At 35.2% G+C, this 23,382-nt stretch overlaps 1 protein-coding gene across 1 annotated transcript in view; it reads left to right on the forward strand.

Moving 5' to 3' along the window:
- Positions 1-23,382, forward strand: part of LOC149811823 (3beta-hydroxysteroid-dehydrogenase/decarboxylase-like) — a 76,517-nt gene that overhangs the window by 22,723 nt on the left and 30,412 nt on the right. Inside the window, exons 2-6 of the mRNA XM_089992717.1 lie at positions 17,534-17,623; positions 17,721-17,854; positions 17,974-18,144; positions 20,046-20,162; positions 20,252-20,331. Of these exons, the coding sequence (XP_089848843.1) occupies positions 17,534-17,623; positions 17,721-17,854; positions 17,974-18,144; positions 20,046-20,162; positions 20,252-20,331 (592 nt within the window). The remainder of the gene's footprint in view (positions 1-17,533; positions 17,624-17,720; positions 17,855-17,973; positions 18,145-20,045; positions 20,163-20,251; positions 20,332-23,382) is intronic.

The raw sequence follows: 23,382 nt of genomic DNA on the forward strand, positions 1-23,382 counted from the left end.
CAAAATTGCTTCTTTATTTCATAAATTTGAATTGTTTAAAATGAAGCAAAATGAATCTATATCGGACATGGTAACAAGAATGACCGATATAACTAACACTCTGAAATCCCTTGGAAAAGAATATTCACAAGTGGATTTAGTCAGAAAGATCCTAAGGTGTTTAACTCCTGAATGAGAGAGAAAAACCACTGCTATTGAAGAAACAAATGATCTTAACACTCTCACTTTTGAAGATTTGGTTGGTAACCTTATGACATATGAGGTCCAACTTCAAGACAGACAAGAAGAAGAGCCTAAGAAGAAATCTCTTGCTTTTAAGGCTACATCTGACTCAGAAAATTCAGAAGAAGATGAAGATGAAGATATTGCCCTCATTACAAGGCAATTCAGAAGATTCATAAAAAAGGGAAGATTTCAAAGAAAGGTAAAGAAAGCGGATTTTTCCAATCCAAATGAAGTCAAGTGCTTTAACTGCAAAAAGGCGGGACATATCAAGAAAGATTGTCCTCTTCTCAAAATCAATCCCAAGGACCAATTCAAGAAGAAAAAGGCATTTCAAGCATGTTGGGATGATAGTGACTCCTTTTCCGATGAAGAATTAAATGAAGAAGTCACCAACATGTGCTTTGTAGCACAAGAAGATTCGGTAAGTCAATTCGACTATGATGAGTTATTAGAAGTATTTAATGATTTATATGCTAAATTTAAAAGTCTAAGTTCTAAAAACAAGGAGTTAAAAACTGAAAATTTAACTCTTGACTCTCAAAACAAAGTGTTACTTCAAGAGATAGAAGATCTCAATAAGGAAAACTCTTGCCAAGCTTTTGAGATAAAAGAAATTGGAATTAGAACCAATCTTTTACAAAAAGAAATAATTAGTCTAAAAGAAAAATCAAATGATCTTCTTTCTATTGTAACCAAATTCACAAATGGAAAAAAGAATCTATAAAGACTTCTTGGTTCTCAAAGATGCACGTTTTATAAAACCGGATTGGGATATAGCTTCTTTGATACTCAAAGTAGACCAAACTATGTGGTGAAAAATCAAAGTCAATATTCTTAACCATTTGTTCAAAGAGCTAAATTTTCTAGAAATGTATCTAATCATGAAACTTATAATGCTTATAAGCCTAGACATGATTATTCTAGAAATGCTAAATCTTTTTATAGAAAGAATATTTATTATCAAAGGAAACCAAAATCCAAATGGATATGGGTTCCTAAGACTAACTCTCATGGACCCGAAAATAGAAAGGGGTCAAATGCTTTCTCTTCTAATTTTGTTGTAGGTATACAAAATAAGGAGCAAATGGATATTGGACACCGGTTGTTCCAAACATATGACTGGAAGGCCGGAGTTATTTTCCACCCTCCAAAATAAGGATGGAGGAACCGTCACCTTTGGTGACAATAACAAGGGAAAAGTAATAGGTATTGGTAATATTGGTAATCCAAAATTTCCCTTGATAGAAAATGTTCTTTTAGTAGATGGTTTAATGCATAATTTATTATCTATTAGTCAATTATGTGATAAAGGTTTTCATGTTTCTTTTGAAAATGATTTATGCTTAATTTTTTATTTTCAATCTAAAAAGATCATTTTTAAAGGTAAAAGAATATGAACTATATCTAGATGAGTTGCCCACTTTTAATGAAAAATGTCTTATTGTTTCAAATGAAATTCAATGGTTATGGCACAAGAGACTTGGACATGTTAACTTTAAAATTATTTCCAAGTTATCCAAGAATGATCTTGTAAGAGGCCTACCTAGAATACCATATAAGAAAGATCACTTATGTGATGCTTGCCAAAGGGGTAAACAAATCAAGAGTTCTTTTTTGATATAGTTTCAACAAAACGTCCTCTTGAACTTTTATATTTAGATCTATTTGGTCCATCTAGAATTCAAAGTTTGAATGGTAGCAAGTATGTTTTTGTTATAGTAGATGATTATTCTCGATTTACATGGGTGATTTTTCTAAAAAGCAAAAATGATGCTTTTTCTGAATTTTCCAAACTTTGTAGAAGAATTACACATGAAAAATCTACATCTATAATTAAAATTCGTAGTGATCATGGTGGTGAATTTGAAAATGAATCTTTTCTAAAGTTTTGTGATTTACATGGTATATCTCACAACTTTGCTTTTCCTAGAGCGGCTCTACAAAATGGAGTTGTTGAAAGAAAGAATAGAACTTTGCAAGAATGTGCTAGAACTATGCTTCAAGATAAAAATTTACCAAAATACTTTTGGGCTGAAGCAATAAATACAACATGTTATGTTTTAAACCGTGTTCTTATTCGACCAATCTTACATAAAACATGTTTTGGATTGTATTATGATCGTATACCAAAGATCTTATATTTCAAAATTTTTGGTAGTAAATGTTTCTTGTTAAATACCAAAGATAATCTTGATAAGTTTGATTCAAAATCAGATGAATCAATATTTCTTGGATATTCTTCTAAAAGTAAAGCTTATCGTATTTTCAATAAAAGAACATCTTGCATTGAAGAATCTTTACATGTTGCATTTGATGAGAATTGTGAGTAGGTTATACCTCTAAGCGAAGGAGAAGAAGTAATACTTCAAGAAGAACCCTTGATAGAGAGTACTTCTCAAGAAAATATTCCTCTTCAACCGGTTTGGAAAGAAGTTCCTAATCATCCACATGAGCAAGTTATTGGACAAATAAAAAGTGGTGTTCAAACTAGAAGGCAATTAGAAAAATATATTGCAAATGTTGCTTTCATATCTAAAATAGAACCAAAGAATATCATTGAGGCTTGTGATGATGAATTTTGGCTTTTGGCCATGTCTGAAGAACTTAACCAATTTACTAGGAATGATGTTTGGGATCTAGTTGATAGACCAAAGGATCATCCGGTAATTGGAATAAGATGGGTCTTCCGAAATAAGCTGGACGAAAATGGTGAAGTCATTCGTAACAAAGCAAGGCTAGTAGCACAAGGCTATAATCAAGAAGAAGGCATAAATTTTGATGAAACCTATGCACCAATGGCTCGATTAAAGTCAATTCGAATGATGCTTTCTTTTGCTAGTTACATGAACTTCAAGTTATATCAAATTGATGTTAAGAGTGCATTCTTAAATAGACACATCAATGAAGAAGTTTATGTAGAGCAACCTCCAGGCTTTGAAAATGAGAAATATCCAGAAAAAGTCTACAAATTAAAAAGAGCTTTGTACGGACTTAAACAAGCACCAAGAGCGTGGTATGAAAGACTACGAAATTTTCTAGAACAATCTGGTTTTCCATTGGTCGGGTAGACTCCACTTTATTTATTAAAAATCTTAATTCAGATATTCTTATTGTGCAAATTTATGTTGATGACATAATATTTGGTTCTACTGATGATTCTCTTTGTAAAGAATTTGCTAAAGCTATGCATGAAGAGTTTGAAATGAGCTTGATGGGCGAATTAAACTACTTTCTTGGACTTCAAATAAAGCAAACTGAAGAAGGAATATTCATCAATCAGGATAAGTATACAAAAGAACTTCTCAAGAGATTTGGGATGGACTCATCGAAATCAAGAAAGAATCCTATGAGTATAACTACTTCTCTTGATAAAGATGAAAATGGTAAAAGTGTAGATACTAAGCTCTACAGAGGTATGATCGAATCTCTATTATACTTAACTGCTAGTCGACCTGATATTATGTTTAGTGTTTGTATGTGTGCAAGATTTAAAGCTAATCCAAATGAATCTCATTTAATTGCAGTAAAACAAATTCTTCGATATTTGAAATATACTTCAGATTTAGGTTTGTTTTACCCAAAATCATCTTCCTTTGATTTAGTTTCATATAGTGATGCAAATTTTGCGGGAAGTAAATCTGATCGTAAGAGGACTAGTGGAACTTGTCATTTCTTAGGAAATTCCTTAGTCTCTTGGTTTAGTAAAAAGCAAAATTCAGTGTCACTCTCAACAACTGAAGCAGAATATATAACAGCTAGTTTAGCGTGTTCACAAGTACTATGGATAAAACAGACCTTAAAAGATTTTGGTTTGAATTACTCCACGACAATTATTTATTGTGATAACACTAGTACTATAAATCTTTCTAAAAATCCTGTTCAGTACTTAAGAACTAAGCATATTGAAGTTGGACATCATTTCTTAAGAGATCATGTGTTAAAAGGAGATATTTCGTTAAATTTTATTTCCACTAAAGAACAACATGCCGATATCTTCACTAAACCTCTTAAAAATGAAGATTTTATGAGAATTAGGAGAGAACTAGGTATTTGCTCGTTTTTGGATTTATAAAAATGCTGATTTTTGAACAAAATCTAAAAATAACATTATATTAGTCGACCAATAAAATTTTAGTCGACTGATGCTTTAAAATTTTAGAATGAATCACACCATATTAGTCAACCGATATATTTCTAGTCGACTGATGTTTAGAATGAGTCGCACATTCTTAGTCGACCGATAAAGTTTTAGTCGACTAAATTTTTTTTTTAAAATTTTAACTGAAGGGTCCCGATACCCCTTGGTTTTTTAACACCCATTTTTTTTTTTTAAAAAAAGGCATCATTTCATTTTATTTTTCACACCTTTTCGTTTTTCTTAAAAACGAAACCCTTAAAACGAAAACCCTCTATCTCTCTCTTTCCTTTCTCTCTTCCGAAAAACCCTCAGAGTGCCGTTTGATCCTATCCTCGCCAAGATTTTCTTGCTGTGACAGGGAGACGCCGGAATCTTCTGGCCGTGACCGGGAAACGCCAGAATCCTCTTGCAGTAACTGGCACATCTTCAAATCACGCCGGAACACTCTTGCCGTGACGGTGTATCTTCAGCCATTGCCGAAATCTCCTTGTGGCAGCCTTCACACTCGCCGTCAGCCACCGTATCTTCCTTTGTTTCTGTTTCACAACGCCGAACAACATTTTCCTTCTGCCGGACGTTGTTTGGAAGCCAAATTTTTTTTTGGTAAATTTTTTTTAACCATGCCTCGTTCGAAGTCTGCATCTGCAAAAGGTTTAGGTTCTTCTCCTCCTACACCTTCTTCAAGACATGGATTTTCTCTCAGATTACTCCGAAATCCTCTTTTATATGATACATTTGGATCGATTTCTACACTACCTATTTTACCAGGCCGAAATGTACTGTTTCACCTGTTTTCTCGTTACAAAATAAGAGAATTATTTCCAGGAATTTCACATCTTTTTGATGCCTGTACAGATACCCTTCACTATCCTTTTCTGATTCACTTGTTTTATACAAATTTACATATTGATCATGAAACTGGAGTTCTGTCCTCTCTTGTTCGTGATGTTGAAATCAAGTTTGATTCCAAACTACTTGGAGAAATTCTAGAAATTCCATCTTCAGACATTCTTTTCAACACTGTTGAACTGAATGATGAGAGAATTTTTGAACAAATTCTTCTTTCAGGTGCACCTCACTGCCCTCCTTTCAAAAATACTAATCTTCAAACTCGTGCACGCATTGCTGGACGAATCTTTGCCCACAATGTTCTACCTAAAACTGGTTCTTTTGATTATTATTCCACAGATCTATCTACGACTCTTTATGTTTTATTTGGAAATATTTCTGTAAATTGGGCCAATGTGTATTTTACAAATTTGTGGAAACAAAAACCATTTCTTCCTTATGGATGTCTTCTAACTCGTATTTTTAGACATTTCAAAGTTCCTTTAACAAATGAAAAATATATTGAGCAAAAACAGTTCTTTGATCAAACTATTTTTAAAAGAATGAAAATTAAATATCTGCCTCCTTTAAATGTTGATCAAACTGAACCATCTGATCCTACTGAACCATCAATTTCTGAACCTTCACCTTCTGCGACACCTTCATCTCATGCAAAAAGAAAGAAATTTTCTACAAGTCAAGACAATGATGAAGTCTTGCAGCGACTGGAAGCATTGGAGCTACATCAACGCACTTTTCGTGAAGATGTGACTCAACAACTATCTTTGATTCAGAAAGAGATTACTTCAATCAAGGACTTGCTCAACTCACTTTTCTGATCTTTATGTTCTGTCTTTACTAAATTTTGATACTTTATGGGTTGTAATATTTTAAACATGTATTTACATTTTGCTTATGCTATTTCTGCCCTTACTCTTTTTTATTATGTCAAAGGGGTAGAAAAAGATAAAAGATAGCATTACATTGAAATTGCAGGAGATCTTGCATTAGAAATGCGAAATTAAGAGAACAAGAAAGCATTGAAAATTGCATTTATGAAAAAGTGTAATAACCATAATTTTAAGCATTTATTTTAAATATATTATGATATATGGGTGATTTGGGCCTGGGATCCAGTTTCGGATCCAAGACCCATAGAGGGGTATTTATGCTTAAATAATAGAGTTATATTAAAATAATATTAATATTGGTAATAAAATAGAAATATACATATATATATATATATATATGTACATATATATTAAGCGAATTCGAGGATCCACAGTTGGATCCACTTGGATCCAACTTGCGGATCCATATTGATGGGGGTTAAAAATTTTATGTATAATGTGAAATTCAAAATAAATAAAATTTTTAAGTTTTTAAAATTTATCCGAGGATCCACAGTTGTATCCATTTGGATCCAACTTGTGGATCCATGTTGACTTGGGGCCGGGTTACGGGTCTCGGGTTCGGACCCGAGCCCCACCCCAGGTAACAACCCTCTTAAAAGAAAAGGGCAACCCGATAAGGGTTGCTCGATAGTGCGTAACAGAAAGGAAAGGGGGAAAGGGGGAAAGGGGGGGGGGGGGTTACGCAGGGCGTAACCGACCTCCCCCCCATCTCGGCATGGAGGGGGCCGATAAAAGGAGGAGGGGAGTTAGGGGTTCTCTCTCCCTCGCCTCTCTCTCCACTCAGTCCCCCATCTCTCTCCCTCGTCTCTCTCTCTCTCTCAGTCGGTGTGTGCGCGCCGGTGGATTTGGAAGTCGTCGGTGAACTGCGGCAACCCACAGGCCACGACGAGCTCCCCTGTCACGGCAACAACAAGAAGCGACGCCAGTCGGTCCTGTTTCGCGTTTCCAACCTCCGATCACCGGAAGGATCGCCGGAAAAGCTCCAAAAAGGTACGGTGCTTCTTGGATTTCGGGTTAGGGATCGAACATGGGTTCGATTCCATGCGTGGGTTTGAGGGAAGGATTTGGGGTTTATGTCAACCCTAAACCTAAAACCCCAAATCTATGATTTGGGGGTTTCGGATTTCCATTGTGAAAGGGGTATACAAATCTCGATTTTTTTTTTCTGCAAAAAGGGGGATATGCAAGAAAACCCCAAATCTAACGATGTGGGGATTCTCGGTAGACTTGGAAGAAAACTTGGCAGCTATATTATCCGAGAACGAATTCTTGGTTTTAATCATAATATTATGATATTCTCTGTTAAGAAATAAAGTGCTGGAAATTAATTCAACATGGTTATGGGGTTTTTAGTTGAGGTAACGAGGGTCGGTACGCATGTACAGATCTCTGTTCATAATAGGTTAGGTGTATAAAATCAGCATGTAGTACTAGAAAGAATCACCTATTCTGGCCGAATGAATCATGGCCATCTATATCTATCTAAGGAAATTAAGTCAGAACTCTTTACCTTTACACTACCTTATGCTTCGGGTGTATTGTAATTTTGTTGAGCAAATGAAATCTTAAATGATGTTCCTGTTAGCTTTGAAAAAAAATATATATATGTCCTAATCAGGCTTATGCCCAGTATGAGTCTCCTAATTATTCCATGATCAATGTAGCTGGAAAGTAGCGATATCCTTGTTATCATCGCAAAAAATTTTTAACTTTTGCAAATCAAACTGACCTTTGAAAAAGATTTTGAAAATAACTCGCCTCCGTTTTTAAAATGCGGGAAAATTCCGTAGAATGGGACTCGCCTGTCGGTACGAGGTTCAACCGTTCCTGCCACCTTTAACAGGGGTAATTGAACCAAGGATCAATCTTATGCTCTACTCTATTCAACTTGTCTAAATCATATTCTAATTTCTAAATGCACAAAGAATCAGGCATGTGCTATAAATTTTCAGAAAATGCACATTTGAAAACATGATGTTTGCTTTGAACGATTGAAATGTAAATCTTGGAAAATCGTGAATTGGGATTTCAAATATACTTCTGAGAGAAATAAAAATCGATTTTGAGGAATCCTTGACATTTGGTGAAAATCGATTATGAGAGACTTGGTTTCTCTGAATTCAAACTTGGAAATTGAAATTCTAACTTAGGGAATTTGAATTTGGAACTTGGGAAATATTTGAAATATCATTGGCAAATCCATATTCTTTTGAATAAGACTTAGAAAGATTCTAACTTCAAACTTTGAAATTGACTGCATAACTTTGGAAAATTAAGTTTATGAACTTGAGAAACACTTGAAATATTCTTTGAAATTCAATGCTTTTGGGAAAATCGATTTTGCTATAAGACTTGGGAGATTTTGAGAAAATGAACTTCTTTGAATTGAGATTGGAATTGGCAAATGCATGAAATGAATGGATTTGAGGAATTGAGAAATACTTTTTGTATTTTTGAGAAATGCAGTGCATTTTGAAGTTAGCCTCAGAGTGTAGGCTGAATGTGGCTAATGTGAAGATCATAAATCTAAGTATCATTCGTATTCTGACTATGGCCATAAATACAAATTTTACCAAGTTTATAAACTTCATAGAAGCTAGTGCACGTGCCATTCGTGTAGACCATGGTGAATTTGTAAAAATATGCATGAATCATCATCCATCACACATTAAAATTATAAAAATAAACTATATGCAATGCGACCTAAGCTAAGCAGAAAATGTAAATTCTTATTCCAAAGTTTAATTACAAATTACATCACTATTGAAATTTAAATACATGAAAAATAAAGTCTTCAATGTACCTGCAAAACTAGAAAACTTGGTTAATGAAAATATGTTAGCTTTTCTAGATTTATCCAACAATATCAGGAAATTGTGGGATTTTGCTAGATATAAGCCTTTTTGCCATGATTCCCTTAAATCAAAATGATAAAGTATGAAATAAAATTGAATAAATAAGGAGGAGAAGATATGAAATTTTGAAATTGGTGTCAAAATGACCAAAATACCCCTAATAACAAGACTATGACCTTGAAATTAGGGTTTTTAGAAAGATATTTTGATAAAATGCAAGTTTTGAAATTTGAATGGAATAAACTAAGCTAAATATGATGTGACATGCTTAAAAATATGAAAATTAGGGTTAGGGATTTCGAAATTTAGGTCAAATGACCAAATTGCCCCCGATAGCAAGACTATGGCCTTGAAATCAGGGTTTTTAGAAATAGATTTTGGTAAAAACTTAGGTTTTATGCACTAAATGAAATCAAATGAGCACAAAATTAAACCTAAAGCATCCTAATATGATTATGAACATGATTAAACCCTAAAAATATATGCTTATGCACGAAAATCCAAAAATATCACAAATTTTGTGATTTTTGCAGTGTTTTGGAATTCTTCGGGTGCCATGTTTTGCAATTATATTAATTCAGACATCAAATGGATTCCAAAATTCATCAAATTCGGTACCTACACTTGTTATAACCCTAATATCAAATTAGAATTATAAAAATATTTTTTTGACATTAAATTAATCCGAAAATTGCATTAAACCCTAAAAATATGCTATTTTTGACCTAGTTCACCAACCATTCTCAGTCCAAGACCCGAATCAGGGGTCAAATCTCCCTGGAAATTTATGAAATTTTACAGAGACTAACTAGGAAGGAAAACAGAGATTTCCCAATTTACAGATCGGAAAAAGCATCTCCGGTTAGGGAGAAACCGTTCCGGCAATCTGCGCTAAAATATATCACTTTTAACAGGGATTAAAACGACTACTTCAGATTGAAAATACAGGCATAAATAGCAATCCTAAACAAAAATATCTGAAATTTTAGTGGTGAACAGTAGACAGAAAAATAACAATACTCACTTTTTACAGATCTAAAATTGGATTTGTGGTTTGGGATTTATGACTAACACAAGTCTGATTAGGGTTTTGGTAAACCCTAACGAGTTTTAAATTTAAAAACAGATTCTCTGAAAGGGGAAAAATACTAAACAGTGATCAAAAAATTCGAAAATTTCACAGAAGACAGATCTACTCAATGTGAATCCATAGCACTTTACAGATTTAAAATCGGATATAAGATGAGAGAAATATCATAACAACAAGTTACCTTCTTGATTTTAACCACGATTTTAAAGCTTTAAAAACCCGATTTGATGTCTGATTTTTTTGACAGGGTTCCCGAGATCCGATTTTAAATCTGAAATTTTAGTGGTGAACAGTAGACAGAAAAATAACAATACTCACTTTTTACAGATCTAAAATTGGATTTGTGGTTTGGGATTTATGACTAACACAAGTCTGATTAGGGTTTTGGTAAACCCTAACGAGTTTTAAATTTAAAAACAGATTCTCTGAAAGGGGAAAAATACTAAACAGTGATCAAAAAATTCGAAAATTTCACAGAAGACAGATCTACTCAATGTGAATCCATAGCACTTTACAGATTTAAAATCGGATATAAGATGAGAGAAATATCATAACAACAAGTTACCTTCTTGATTTTAACCACGATTTTAAAGCTTTAAAAACCCGATTTGATGTCTGATTTTTTTGACAGGGTTCCCGAGATCCAAAACCTCTGATTTTTCTACAGTAACTCAATAACTCATGCATGCATCACATATAAAAAAATCAGAAATAAACAATGAGTAATTCAATTCGAAATAACATTATCTTTACTGTTCTAAACCTAAAACACACAGAAATTTAAGAAACTTGGAAAACCATGCATTAACTAATGTAAATCAATAAAATAAACCATAAAACAGCAAATAAAAATTATTTCTATGCTGTAGAACGTAAAACAAACATGAATAAACCATGAAAATAAAATAAAAACAGGGAATCAATGGCTGGAATTTGACATCACCTTTAAAACATAGATTTAACCCATTAAAAGGGTAAATCATATATTTTATTGGTTAATAATGTAAAGAATCATATTAAAATCAATTCTAATGGATTAAAATCCCTGTAAATCATCCAAAACAGGGTTAGATCACCTTCTTGGATCGTTCTTGCTGATTCTTGATGGTTCTTGAGGTTGAATCCATGGTTTAATCCATGAAGGTGATGGTGCCAATGGCTAAATCATGCTTAAAACAATGGAAAATATTAAATAAAAACTAAAAATTAAAGAAAATAATTACCTTGAGGTTGCTGCAATGGAGGAAGGGCTGAAGAGGAGAGAGAAGCTCCAAGAATCCAATAGGAGAGAGATGGGAAAAATCGACCCCCCTTATGCATCTATTTATAATAAAAAAATTAGGTTTAAATTTTAACACTTTTGAAAATCTTGGACTCTCTAAGGGGGGCGATTTTGGTGTGAGTTTACCTAACTAACCCTAGCCTAGATTATCCTAATTAAGTCCTAATTAGCCCCTAGCTAAACCTAGAAAATCCCCAAATGTGGTGCCACTTGGCATTTTCTCACATTGGGTTTTTAAAACACCTTTAAAAACCTTTAAAAACACTAGTTTTAAAAACTAACTTTCAAAAATGAGTTTTTAAAAATGGTTTTGACTCTTCTAAACCTCTAACACTAACCAAGACATCAACTAACCCTAGTCTAGCCCTGACTGACTCGAATATGGCACCACCCCGAGTGGGCCCTACTTGAGTTTTTACAAAAAGATGATTTTAAAACTTGAAATTGAAGGAGTTTTCAAAAGGATTTTCAAAAGGATTTTCAAAAGTAATCTTAAAATTAGGATTTTTGAAATGGCATAGGGTTCTAACTGAATTAGAATTCCTCTGGATATGGTGCCAACTGAATGGGCCCACATCGAGTTTTAGAAATTTTGAAATAAACACTGAAAATGGCTTTGAAAAGGGGTTAAAATCGATATTTGAAATTCAAAATCTTTGAAAATAGGGTCTCAAGCGAACTGGAACTCCGGGTTAGAGTCATGAACTCTTAGGACTCTGAGATTTTAGATTTTAAAAGCCAAATGAAAGAATTTTCAAAAGATTTTATCAAGAAATGATGAAATAAGTCAGAAAACACAGTCAGAGTTAGACTCCTAACTCAACCGAACTTTAAAATAGAATCCTGAACTAACTGGACTATGTAAAATGACCTAAATTTTGAAAATAATCGAAAAAGACTGAAAATGGAAGTAAAACAGACTTAAAAACCAGACTCCTGACCGGATTAGGACTCTGAAACAGAGTCCTGATCGGACTGAAACTTTAAAAAATTTGAGAAATTTGATGAATAGAGGAATTCAGAAGCGACACCACCTCAATGGGTCTCATCTGTGAATTGAAATCGATTAAAATTTGAATTTGAAATGAATCCAGAATGTTTTCTGAGGAAATATTTCGAAATATAAAGTCCTGGGGTTGGAAAATGACAGAGTATTGAATAAAAACCCAGGTTTTGAAATTGATTTTGAAATAAAGCTTTAAAATTCAAATTTGGATTGAATGTTTTGAAATAGGAGTGCTGGATCTCGAAAATGAGATGCAATGACATGCAATGCTATGCAGAATACATGCAATGATCTGTAATGACTTATGAAATGGACAAACACTGGATGGGGGTGAAAATTTGGGGTGTTTACAATCCTGTACGTAATGGTTAAAGAACTATGTAAATATATATATTCATTTAGGTCAGGGATTTATTAAGACTGTAAGAAGAAAAGTTTCTGAAATTAACTGCACATGGTATTGGGTAATCAAATGCATATTGTACTACATTTCTCTTGTATTCAAAACCCTGCTATGATGCATGTCTTACTGTTTCAAATGTATGAATGAGCCGTACGCTTGAAAGATTAGTTGCCTAGTAAAATACTTGCATTCTGAAATAGTTTGTGACTGCTTAAATGTGTAAATTCTGGAATATGTGTGGGTATTGAGGAAGGGGTATATAACCATGCTCTTAAAAACTTTTGTAATCGGTACGACATACACTCTAAGGAATCAATGGGCTGTAATTCTCTAATTGCTTATGAGAAATTTAGACACATGCCTTGCCGAATGGACAATATGGATTAGATACCCGAGGTGGGTATTTGGAGCTGATAATTTATGCACATTGAAAGATAAATCTAAAGATAAATCTAAAGATAAATCTAAAGATAAATCTAAAGATAAATCTAAAGATAAATCTAAACTTAATGGTTGTGTGCTTACGGGTTTAAAGGTACTGGGGCATCGGTGTTTGTGCTGTAGAATTTGTAACATGGGAAATAGTTGATTTTTGTTAAAATGTATTGCTTTGGTACAGGTGTATACATGATAAGAATGTGAGCATGATTCAGTTATTGATAATTCTTCTTGAAATGGTACATGTACACTCATACACTTAAAGAAACCATGGATTTGGTTAATGCCCATATGTGATGTAGGTAACACTCACATAGTGGAAATGCATATGAATGAGTAATGACATGCATATATATATATTTGGGTTTATGATTTTCATAAGTGCACATGCTTTTGGCACTTTGGCCTAGTGTTATAAATGAAACATTAATTTGGTTTTATTATGTGATGCACTGATGGCCTAAATGGGACCATCATCGGCCTGAAGAGCCGTTGGTTTGGTTTTCTTTTATTTGTATTTTTAAATGCATCACTTAAACCACATAAGATGGTTTGGCACACTGTTCTAGTGGTTTATACGGGCTGGAGTCCCGAATGGGTCCCCGTAAGGGAGGATGCGGATTTTTCACTTTACTTTTGCATATGGTGTTGCAAACTTAAAAGAATTAACTTTAATAAAAAGAATAAGAACAGTGTAATATACATTCTGGGATATCTCATCTGGAGTATGAGAATCTTGGATATCCGGTTTTGGGGAGACTGTGAGGATACAAAAACTCCGTGTGCTGTAATTTGGTTCCCTGGACCCGATATTGAGGTTCTTTCTCCTGACCACGGTTTTAGGGAGAGTTTGCCACTTTACCCGGGAGTGGTGTGTTTGACACAACTATTGTTATTGTACCAAGGAAGTGGCACTTGTGGGCGTGGGGTGTCCCTTGTGTCCCCGACATTAGATGTGGAAGTCTAATGTTCCGATGGATGGTGTTGTTTCCTGATATCGGTCGAGGGCTAAGTTGGAACCCAGTAATAAAATACAAATTGTGTGTTAAGCTACCCTGGGAACCTACTTGACCTCGGGGTTTGTACCCGTTTGGTGTATCCGCGGGCCACGGTAATTAAAAAGAGGAACTTAAAGATGTGTGCATTTAATAGGGCATGCATATGGAAAGATGAAACTTAAATGAAAGATAACAGAAGAAATCATGCATTGCACATAATCATGCATTTTTCTGTTATGCATTAGATCATACATGTTTGAATCATTCTTGATATCATGACATCATTTGGTGGTAGCATATGATTTACTTTGTGAAATCATGCTGAAAGGTTTGATTATTTAATTATTGATATATGACACTGCTTTACTGTTCTTGACTGGTGAGTATATGCAATTATTGGTAGTTATGGATATTTGAATGTTGCAAATTTTATATTTGCACTCACTCAAATGACTGCATGAAATCTTATCCATGTTCTTTCTCTCACCTGGTTTCTTTAGAAGTAGCTGTGCTCAGAATTTCGGTTCTGACACCCTACTTTGTTGGTTTTTCACAGGACATGGTGAACTGTGAGGCTGGACTGGCTACTGGGGATGGATGAGAGTCATACTTGCGCTTGTCAGCTTCAGCAGAGGACATAGTGACTCTTTCTTTTGTCTTACATCTTCTTGCTTCTTTCCAGTTGTCGCTTTATTTCCAGTTGAATAAAACTGTATCTTTGAAATTTTCTTACTCATTAATAAAAGAATTTTAGTTGGTTGATATGGATGATGATTGCAACTTCGTTTGTGGTGGTTGGGCTATCCAATGGAAAGTGGAACTGTGAAGACCCCAGATCTCTGGGAAGGTTTCCGCAACTCTTAGAAAAAAAAAATATTCCGCATTTTTAAAGGGTCTGGATTGGGGTCGTTACAAAAAGTTTTTAAATGCATGAAGTAATGATGAATGGAAATACAAACCAATCAATATGTGATGTATGTGCTTTAAATGTGCTAACTTTTAATGTTTTGCAGCATATTGATAGGGGGAATAAAATCTCCATCTATGCATCTAAATGCTTCATCTTTGATTAAGTTTGTCATCATTAAAAATGGGGAGATTGTTACGACAATAAAGCTGTACATGATACTTCAAGTACAAGGTCTTGATGATGAGCAAGTGAAATCAACTGCATTTCAGTTAAGACAATGAAGACATTGAAGAATTCGATGAAGAATCTTTGAAGACTAGTGTGCAAATGTTTAATTCATTAAAAGTCTTAGATTCTTGTAAGAACCTTACTTAGAGTGCATATTTAGATTACATTTCACCTAAAAAAGTCTTTAGAAAAACTTTTCTAAAAGAACCCCTCATGAAAATCTTTTTAGAAAACTCTTTTCTTAAATTTTCGTGTTTATTAGTCGACCAATAGACTCACCAGTCGACTAATCCTTTCGCGCCATATTTTCTAAAGTCATTTTTGTCAAATTAGTCGACCGAAGGTTTTATCAGTCGACTGGACAGAATGTCTGTTTTCTAGAAAATTAGCAGCAGTCGACTGGACAGAACATGTGTTTTTTGAAAATTTAGCAGCAGTCGACTAAGGCTTTTATCAGTCGACCAGACATAATGTATGTTTTTCTGAAGATTTTAGCCGCAGTCGACTGAAATGTTTTTTAGTCTACTGATGATATTATCAGTCGACTAATTTTATCTCTAGTCGACTAAGTTTCAAAAGTTCAGATTTTCAAACGGCTCGATTAACAGATCAGTCGACCGACGATAATTGTCAGTATACTAATAACTAACTATTAGTTGACTAACTACTGTTCTAGTCAACTAATTTTGCCGTTTTTCCTGAAACTTCAAAAAGGTGTGTCTTTTCGTTTTTCAAACGTTTCGATCGTTCAAAATGGATTGTTTTGACACCCTTTCATACCCTCAGAGTTTGAAATCTTTTAACTATAAATATGAGTGCATTCTACACTCAAAAACAATGAAATCCAATTGAATTACTTCTTGCTTTTCACTCCTATTCATTCAAGTATTTATTTTCTCACTCACTTGATATTTTTCACTTCAGTTTTTCACTCAAATTTCTTTGAGAGATAGTGAATTCGTGAGTAGAGTATTTCAACAACCTCAAAAGCCAATTGCATCTCATTTGCATTCAAAAGAAAGACTCATAGGTTGTATTGTAAGTTGTTACTTATTTTTCTGTAAAAGGAAGAACTCCTTGGTTTAAAGGAGTTGTTTGCTTTCAGTAGGCGTGTTACTGGAAGTGAGACCGGATTTGGTCTGTATGATCTTGTAGTTACACAAGGTTGATAGTGGAAATCTCAAGCGGGTTTTGCTTGGGGACTGGATGTAGGTCAGGAAAGACCGAACCAGGATAAATTACTGTGTTCTTTGTGTATTTGCTTTTCAAATTGCAAAATCTGTTAATATTCCGCAGACGATTTTTTAAGAAGCACTATTCACCCCCGCTCTAGTGCTCGTTGCCTCGATCCTACTGCACTTTCAACTGCCATTTTTAGTGTAATGAAATGGCATTACACACTGGTGGCATGCAAACACTAGGTAAGTCCATAACTATCTATATTATACACAATATATGAGCCCTTAGAAAATGCCTTAATAATGCAAGAAGCATGAAGCATAAGAATTGTGATGTAGTAAGGATTTGGATTAAAAAAAAGGTAGATAAAAATTGTGATTTTAGTTGAATGCATCTTTAAAAAAGAAAATTGATTATTCTAACATATGTGCATTTTCAACATCTGCAAACTTTTTATTTCATATTGGGAGGCGTGCACTTCACATAGATTTTTGAAAAATGAAAGAAACACATGCTTTTATTGTTCTGAAGCAAGCTTCCCAGGAAGCAGGCTTCTGAGTTTTTTAGGAGCTTTTAGTAACTATGATATTACATACTTTTCCATTTCAATTTCAATTGAAAGGGTTGATAGATCTTGTAACTTATAAACAATTGAAGTGGTTGTCTGGTCTATATTTCATAATCTTATCTTCTTATCTTCTTTACTTGTTAAGTTGCTACTGCCTGTGCATCTTAGCATGTGTTTTTCTACCTGAAACCTCCAAACTGTTATAAGTGGTAATTTCTTAGAAACTGAAATGGTTATCCTCATTGTCTTAAAACATTTATTTTCTTTTTTTTGTACAATTTTTTGGTTCTGAATAAGTTTTTTCATTTTCTTGCAGTATTATTTTTTTCTATGATGTGCCACTTCATGCAGTTAGCTTTTAACTGTTACATGATCATCTTTCACTTCTCTGTGGATTATTCGTCACATATATTTGTAGTGCATCTGAAAGTGATTGTTGAAAGACCTAATTCCTGACAAAAAAATTTGCAGCATTTGAAGGATCATCTATTGTATTTCACATGGATATATTGGTCTCATCTTCCAATGATTTTCTGTCTCAGTATAAACTCATTGTTCAAGGTATGTGCATTTCAACTGGAACTAACATGTAGAATGAGACTGCTTGTTAACGATTTTAGGCCTAATGTTCAGTAAATGCATGTCACTGCCTATTCAGGTACAAAGAATGTCATTAGTGCTTGTAGAGAATGCAAAGTAAAACGGCTTATATACAACAGTTCAGCAGATGTGGTGTTTGATGGTATACATGAAATAGATAATGGGGATGAGCACTTGCCATATGCTTCGAGAGTATGCCTCCATTCCAGGAGCATCTAATTAATCCATATTTATGCATTCAATTATCTTTTGTTTCTCTTTATTGGTCTTTAGAAATTTGTCTAGGTTTTGAATATACTCAATATTTACAGTTTGAAGAGATGCATAATGATTTAAAGGCTCAGGCAGAGTCACTGGTCTTGCATGCAAATGATACTGAACGCCTAGTGACATGTGCACTGCGTCCAAGCAATGTCTTTGGACATGGAGATCCGTACCTTCTTCCATTTATTGTGAATGAAGCAAAAGCTGGCCGATCTAAGGTATCTTTGTTTTTCCTAAGCTATTGCTTGGTGTCATCTAGGAAAGCTGTGCTTTTGTTTGCTTATGTGGTACTTTTATCATCAGTTATTATGTTATTGTCTTTTACTAGTAAGTGCTTTTTAGTTTTTAACATGTCAGCTAGTGGTAACTGGTAAAAGATCCTCTTGAAATTTAAATTCTTAACCAGTTCTAGTTTTCTTGGCTGTTATGGATACATATTTCTGTAAATGGTGCATCTTACAATTTTTTCATGATTTTGTTTTTTGTCCTTAAACTTTGTAGTGGCTAAAAACTGTTTGCAAGTTGCAAGAAGGAATTTGTGATTGTACCTTAAAAAACAAAGGAAAAAGAAAATTGTGATTCGTGTAGAGGGATGCTAGTGAATCGGATTTTATCCGATATCCAACCGAATCCGATTCCATTTAGTTGCATTTTGGCAAGCCAAATCCATACGAATATGGTTTTTTTTTTTGCGACTGAATCCAACAAATATCCAAATTTGACAGATATCCGAATCCGTTTACATGTAAAAAAAGTGGATCTGGTATGAACTTTTCACCATCCAAATCCGAATCCGTTTAGCCAACATCTGATTACTCGAATATGGTATTGGCCACATCCGATCCGAATCGGAACCATTTACATCCCTATGCCAAAATGGAAGGTTGTTGATAATTACTTTTGTTTTACCTGTATTAGAAACAAATGATCTTGACTGTGATATTGTATAAATATTCTGTTCTACTAATGTATTTAGTTGATTTAAAAATGAGTATTTTGCCAGGTTATGTCATGTTGAAGATGCATGTTCTTCATGCCTTTGAAATTATTTGATGTCACAATGGTTTTTGAAGCTGCCAAGCCATCAGTTAGGAGGTTGTCTTGATTTTTTTTTTCTTATTGTATGAGTAAGGACTAAGAGCCCATTTGTTTCAGGCATGAGAAAAGAAAGGCAATCATCACATGTTTGTTTAATAGGAAAGCTACATTTTGTGTTTGTTTCGTGGGGTAGGAAAATGCTTTTTAATGTTTGTTAAACACAGGAAAGCCACTTGTATGAGATATGCAGTCCACCCCCATCAAAACCACCATCAGTAGCACCATTATCTTCACCAATTGCATCAGTGTTATTATTGCTGCTACTCCTCACAGCACACCCTTCCCCAAAAACCTGAAAGTTAAATTACCAGCCTCACTAGTCACAACCCCTTAGCATAGCATTATGTGAAATGGGTGCCCTCAAATGTTGACCAATAGCCTTCATGACGAGAGATGGACCCTTGAATTCTAGCATAGAAGATGCCCTGTCACCTTTTGGCTAGTGGGAGAGGAAAACGGGCATCTCCTGGTGTGTGTGTCTGAGAGAGAGAGAGAGAGAGAGAGAGAGAGAGAGAGAGAGAGAGAGAGAGAGAGAGAGAGAGAGAGACTCCCAGGAGTGATGGGAGGAGCCTTTCTTACTGGATCAAAATCATAGTAAAATGCTTTCACAGGGAGATGGGTGTGAAGCATTTTTATGTAAAACTCATAGTAATGTGTTTGTTCAGCTCTCTATAGATTTTTTTGTTTGTTTATTTAGTTTGTTTGCATACATGCGTATTTGCATTGTACACACATGCTTGTGTCTGTGCGTGTGCATGCATGCCTGTGCCTATATCTGTGTACGTGTCTGCATGCATGTCTGTGTGTTTCATTCGTGTGTGTGTGTGTGTGTGGTGGGGTGGGTGCTGCTGCTTCTGAGCAAATACGCTTCTTCTCCCTTGTGAAACATCTTAAAAGTTTCTCTGTCTTCTGCTTTCAATTTAATGATATTTCCTGACTCTTTCATATATGTTCCCAATTGCAATCCATCATATGAATTTCATATAGTTCCTGTGAAGTAACTTTTAAGTTCTTATCTCAGTATATTATTGGGAATGGTGAAAATAAGTGGGATTTCACATATGTTGATAATGTTGCCCATGCCCATATCTGTGCTGAACAAGCTCTGAGGTCTGACACAACTCATGTGGCTGGAAAGGTAGTAAGCAATATTTTTAGTTCTCATAGTGCTATTTTTTGCAAACCGAATGATCATAATATTGTTTTGGTTGTTTACTTATTTTTCAGGCCTTTTTCATAACCAATGATGAACCAATGAGACTTTGGCAATTCATTGCTCTTGTATTAGAAGGCTTAGGTTATGAAAGGTAAATTATGAAAATGTCTGCATTAGGCCATTTGTTTTCGGCATATGCTTCTACAATAATTAGTCAAGTAACAAAAGAAATGTGCATCCATAGGCAGAATAGAGTGAGCAATAAATAAGATTAGCATGAATGAAATGGAGTGCAAACATGTTATCACGCTTTCTCTGCTGAAGGTAGAGGAGGAGGTGATAGGTAAGAAAATTTGGTTGGCTGCAGTCAGTGAGTTCTCCATGATTCTTATTTGGCATTATTAAATGCATTCAAGTTTTTCTGGGTCTGGTAACTGTTGTCTAAGCAAGGAATAAGAAGAATGATTGTGGGGGAAAATAATGCAAAAAGCATACTGTGCCAACTTTTCTATGAGTTCAGAGCAGAGTTACCAGTCGAGGAAGCGGGAGCGGGAGCGGGAAGCGAGGCACTTTCAAAAATTTAGGAAGCGGGGAAGCGTGGGACCACTTAGAAGAAAATTCCGAACCGTCTCGGAAGCGAACCGGAAGCGACCTAGGAAGCGAACCGGAAGCGAGGGGGAAGCGAAAAAATGGAAAAAATGGGGAAGCGAGGGGGAAGCGTGGGGGAAACGTGGGGGAAGCGCTTCCCATAAAAGGGAAGCGTGCTTCCCAAAAAAGGGGGACGCTTCCCCTCACGCTTCGGAAGCGCGACGTTTCGCGCTTCCGAAGCGCGCTTCGGGGAAGAGCGCTTCCCTTTTTGCCTAGGCACTTCCGGTAACTCTGGTTCAGAGTTTATTGCAGGAACATCTGGAATAACTTTGTTTTGAAATGAAATAATAAAAAAGTAAAGGAAACTTTCCATAAAAGGATGCATCTTTTACAGCCATGAAGTTAAAATCCCACCTAAGCTCGCGACAAGGCTGCCTAAGCTACCTAGGCACAAGTCTACCGCCTAGGTGTTTAGGCAAGTGATGTGGATCCAATTCTTGAAGACTCAAATCCAGTTCTGATGCTCCAAGTGCTGGGACCATAGTTGGCAAACTCGTGACTCAGGCTCGGATCGGACCCCTACTGGGTCACCGAGTCAGCGGGTTGACTTGGTGACTCTGATGAGTCAGGACTCTATATTTTATAGAGTAAGCACATGAAGAAGACATGGAAATAACTAAACTTCAAGCTAATATATCAATCGCTAAGTTACAAAAACATATAATTATCCATGATTATTAACATTTTTCGATGAACAATATTAGATTTTTCACAAGTGACTTTATATAAGAATTATGCATTAAAAAAATAAAATACATGATAAAATTTTTTATTTAATGGGTTTGATCTGCAGTCCTAAATCATGACCCAATTGGGGTCTGATCTAGGTCAACTCGGGCTATTCCCAAGTCAACTTGCCAGGTTTGCCAACTATGGCTGGAACTTGTGGGGCCCACCCATGGGATGCCCCCTCCTAATTCTAGGCATGAAGACTCAGTGGGACCCACCTCATTGGCGCCCCACCTAATTTTAGAACACCATGGAAGTCATTTTAGGGGTCTTAAGTGCCTCTGTAAAAAAGGAAAATGAAAGTCCAAGGAGGACTAATTTTGGAGAAGAATATATTTTTGGCTTGGTCCAAATAAGGCTTAACCAAAAATAGCCCAAGTGTTCAAGGTTTAACTAGAATTAGTCTTAGCTTATTTAGATTTATCTAGATTTAGGATTTTATTTATTTTATGTTTTGTAACTTGTGAAGGCATTATGTGCCCTTATTGGCCGATATATAAAAGCCTTGTTTTAGCTTGTGAAGAGCATGAAGAATATGAATGAATTATGAATTCCTTCTCACTTGTAAAAGTATCTTCAACAAGATACTTTAGTCGATAACACAACAACCTTAAGAATAAATGTGTGAACATACACACCCAAGAACACTTGTGCACAACAAACACAACACACCGAATCACAAATGTGCACTTGCACCCATAAGTTTCATAAACACTAAAGAGGTTGGGCTATAATCCCAAATCCCTTGAAGAAATACAAGAGGAGCTGCCCATATAAATAGGGCTTGGAGGAGGCCTTGGGAGGGGCTCCACATAGTCGTTGGAGCCCCTCCAACGGTCACAAATGTGACCGTTGGAGGGGTCCAACGACTAGTGGGTTGGGCCCCTCCCAATGCATGTACAATGCATTAAATGCAAAAAGCAAAAATACAAAAATAAAAAGAAAAAAGAAAATACAAAAAAAACATATTCTTGAAAAAGAATGTGTAAAATTCCTAAACTACCCTTACTATGACTATATATATTTTATATATATAATTGGTAAATACATATACATATATTATATATATGTATATGTATTACCTTATATATATAAAATATATATACGAAATTACAAGTTTGATTACATAATTTAACACCCCCCCTCAAACTTAGGGCAAGATGACCGATAGTTTGCCAAGAAGGAAGTTGAACCGCGGAGCGCACAGGGCTTTAGTAAAGAAATCGGCCAACTGATATTCGGACGTGACATAAGGAAGGTCGATAACTCCTCGGAGATATGCTTCACGAACATAGTGACAGTCCATTTCGATGTGTTTTGTCCGCTCATGAAAGGTGTGGTTCTTTGCAATGTAGATTGCACTTTTGTTGTCGCAGCATAGCTTGGTGGGTCCTTCAATTTTGATCCCCATGTCTTCTAGCAGTTGGTGAATCCAAACAATCTCCATGGTAGTAGTGGCCATGGCACGATATTCAGCTTCAGTTGAGGAGAGCGACACCTTTTGTTGCTTCTTGCATCTCCACGAAATTAGTGAGTCTCCTAAGAACACACAAAAACCAGTGGTGGAGTGACGGTTATTTGGGTCACCTCCCCAATCTGAGTCAGTATAAGCAATCAATTTTAAATCAGAGGAAGAGGACAGAAAAACTCCCTTATTTAGAGTACCCTTTATGTATCTTACGACCCGTAAGATGACACTCATGTGAACAGATGTAGGCGCATGCTGAAATTGACTTGCAGTATGGACTGCATGGGATATATCTGGTCTGGTAATACTCAGATACATCAGGGACCCTACAAGCTGTCTATAAGGTGTAGGATCCAA

This window comes from Nuphar pumila, chromosome 17, assembly GCF_984573655.1.
Source record: "Nuphar pumila chromosome 17, dmNupPumi1.hap1.1, whole genome shotgun sequence".
NCBI classification, from domain to species: domain Eukaryota; kingdom Viridiplantae; phylum Streptophyta; class Magnoliopsida; order Nymphaeales; family Nymphaeaceae; genus Nuphar; species Nuphar pumila.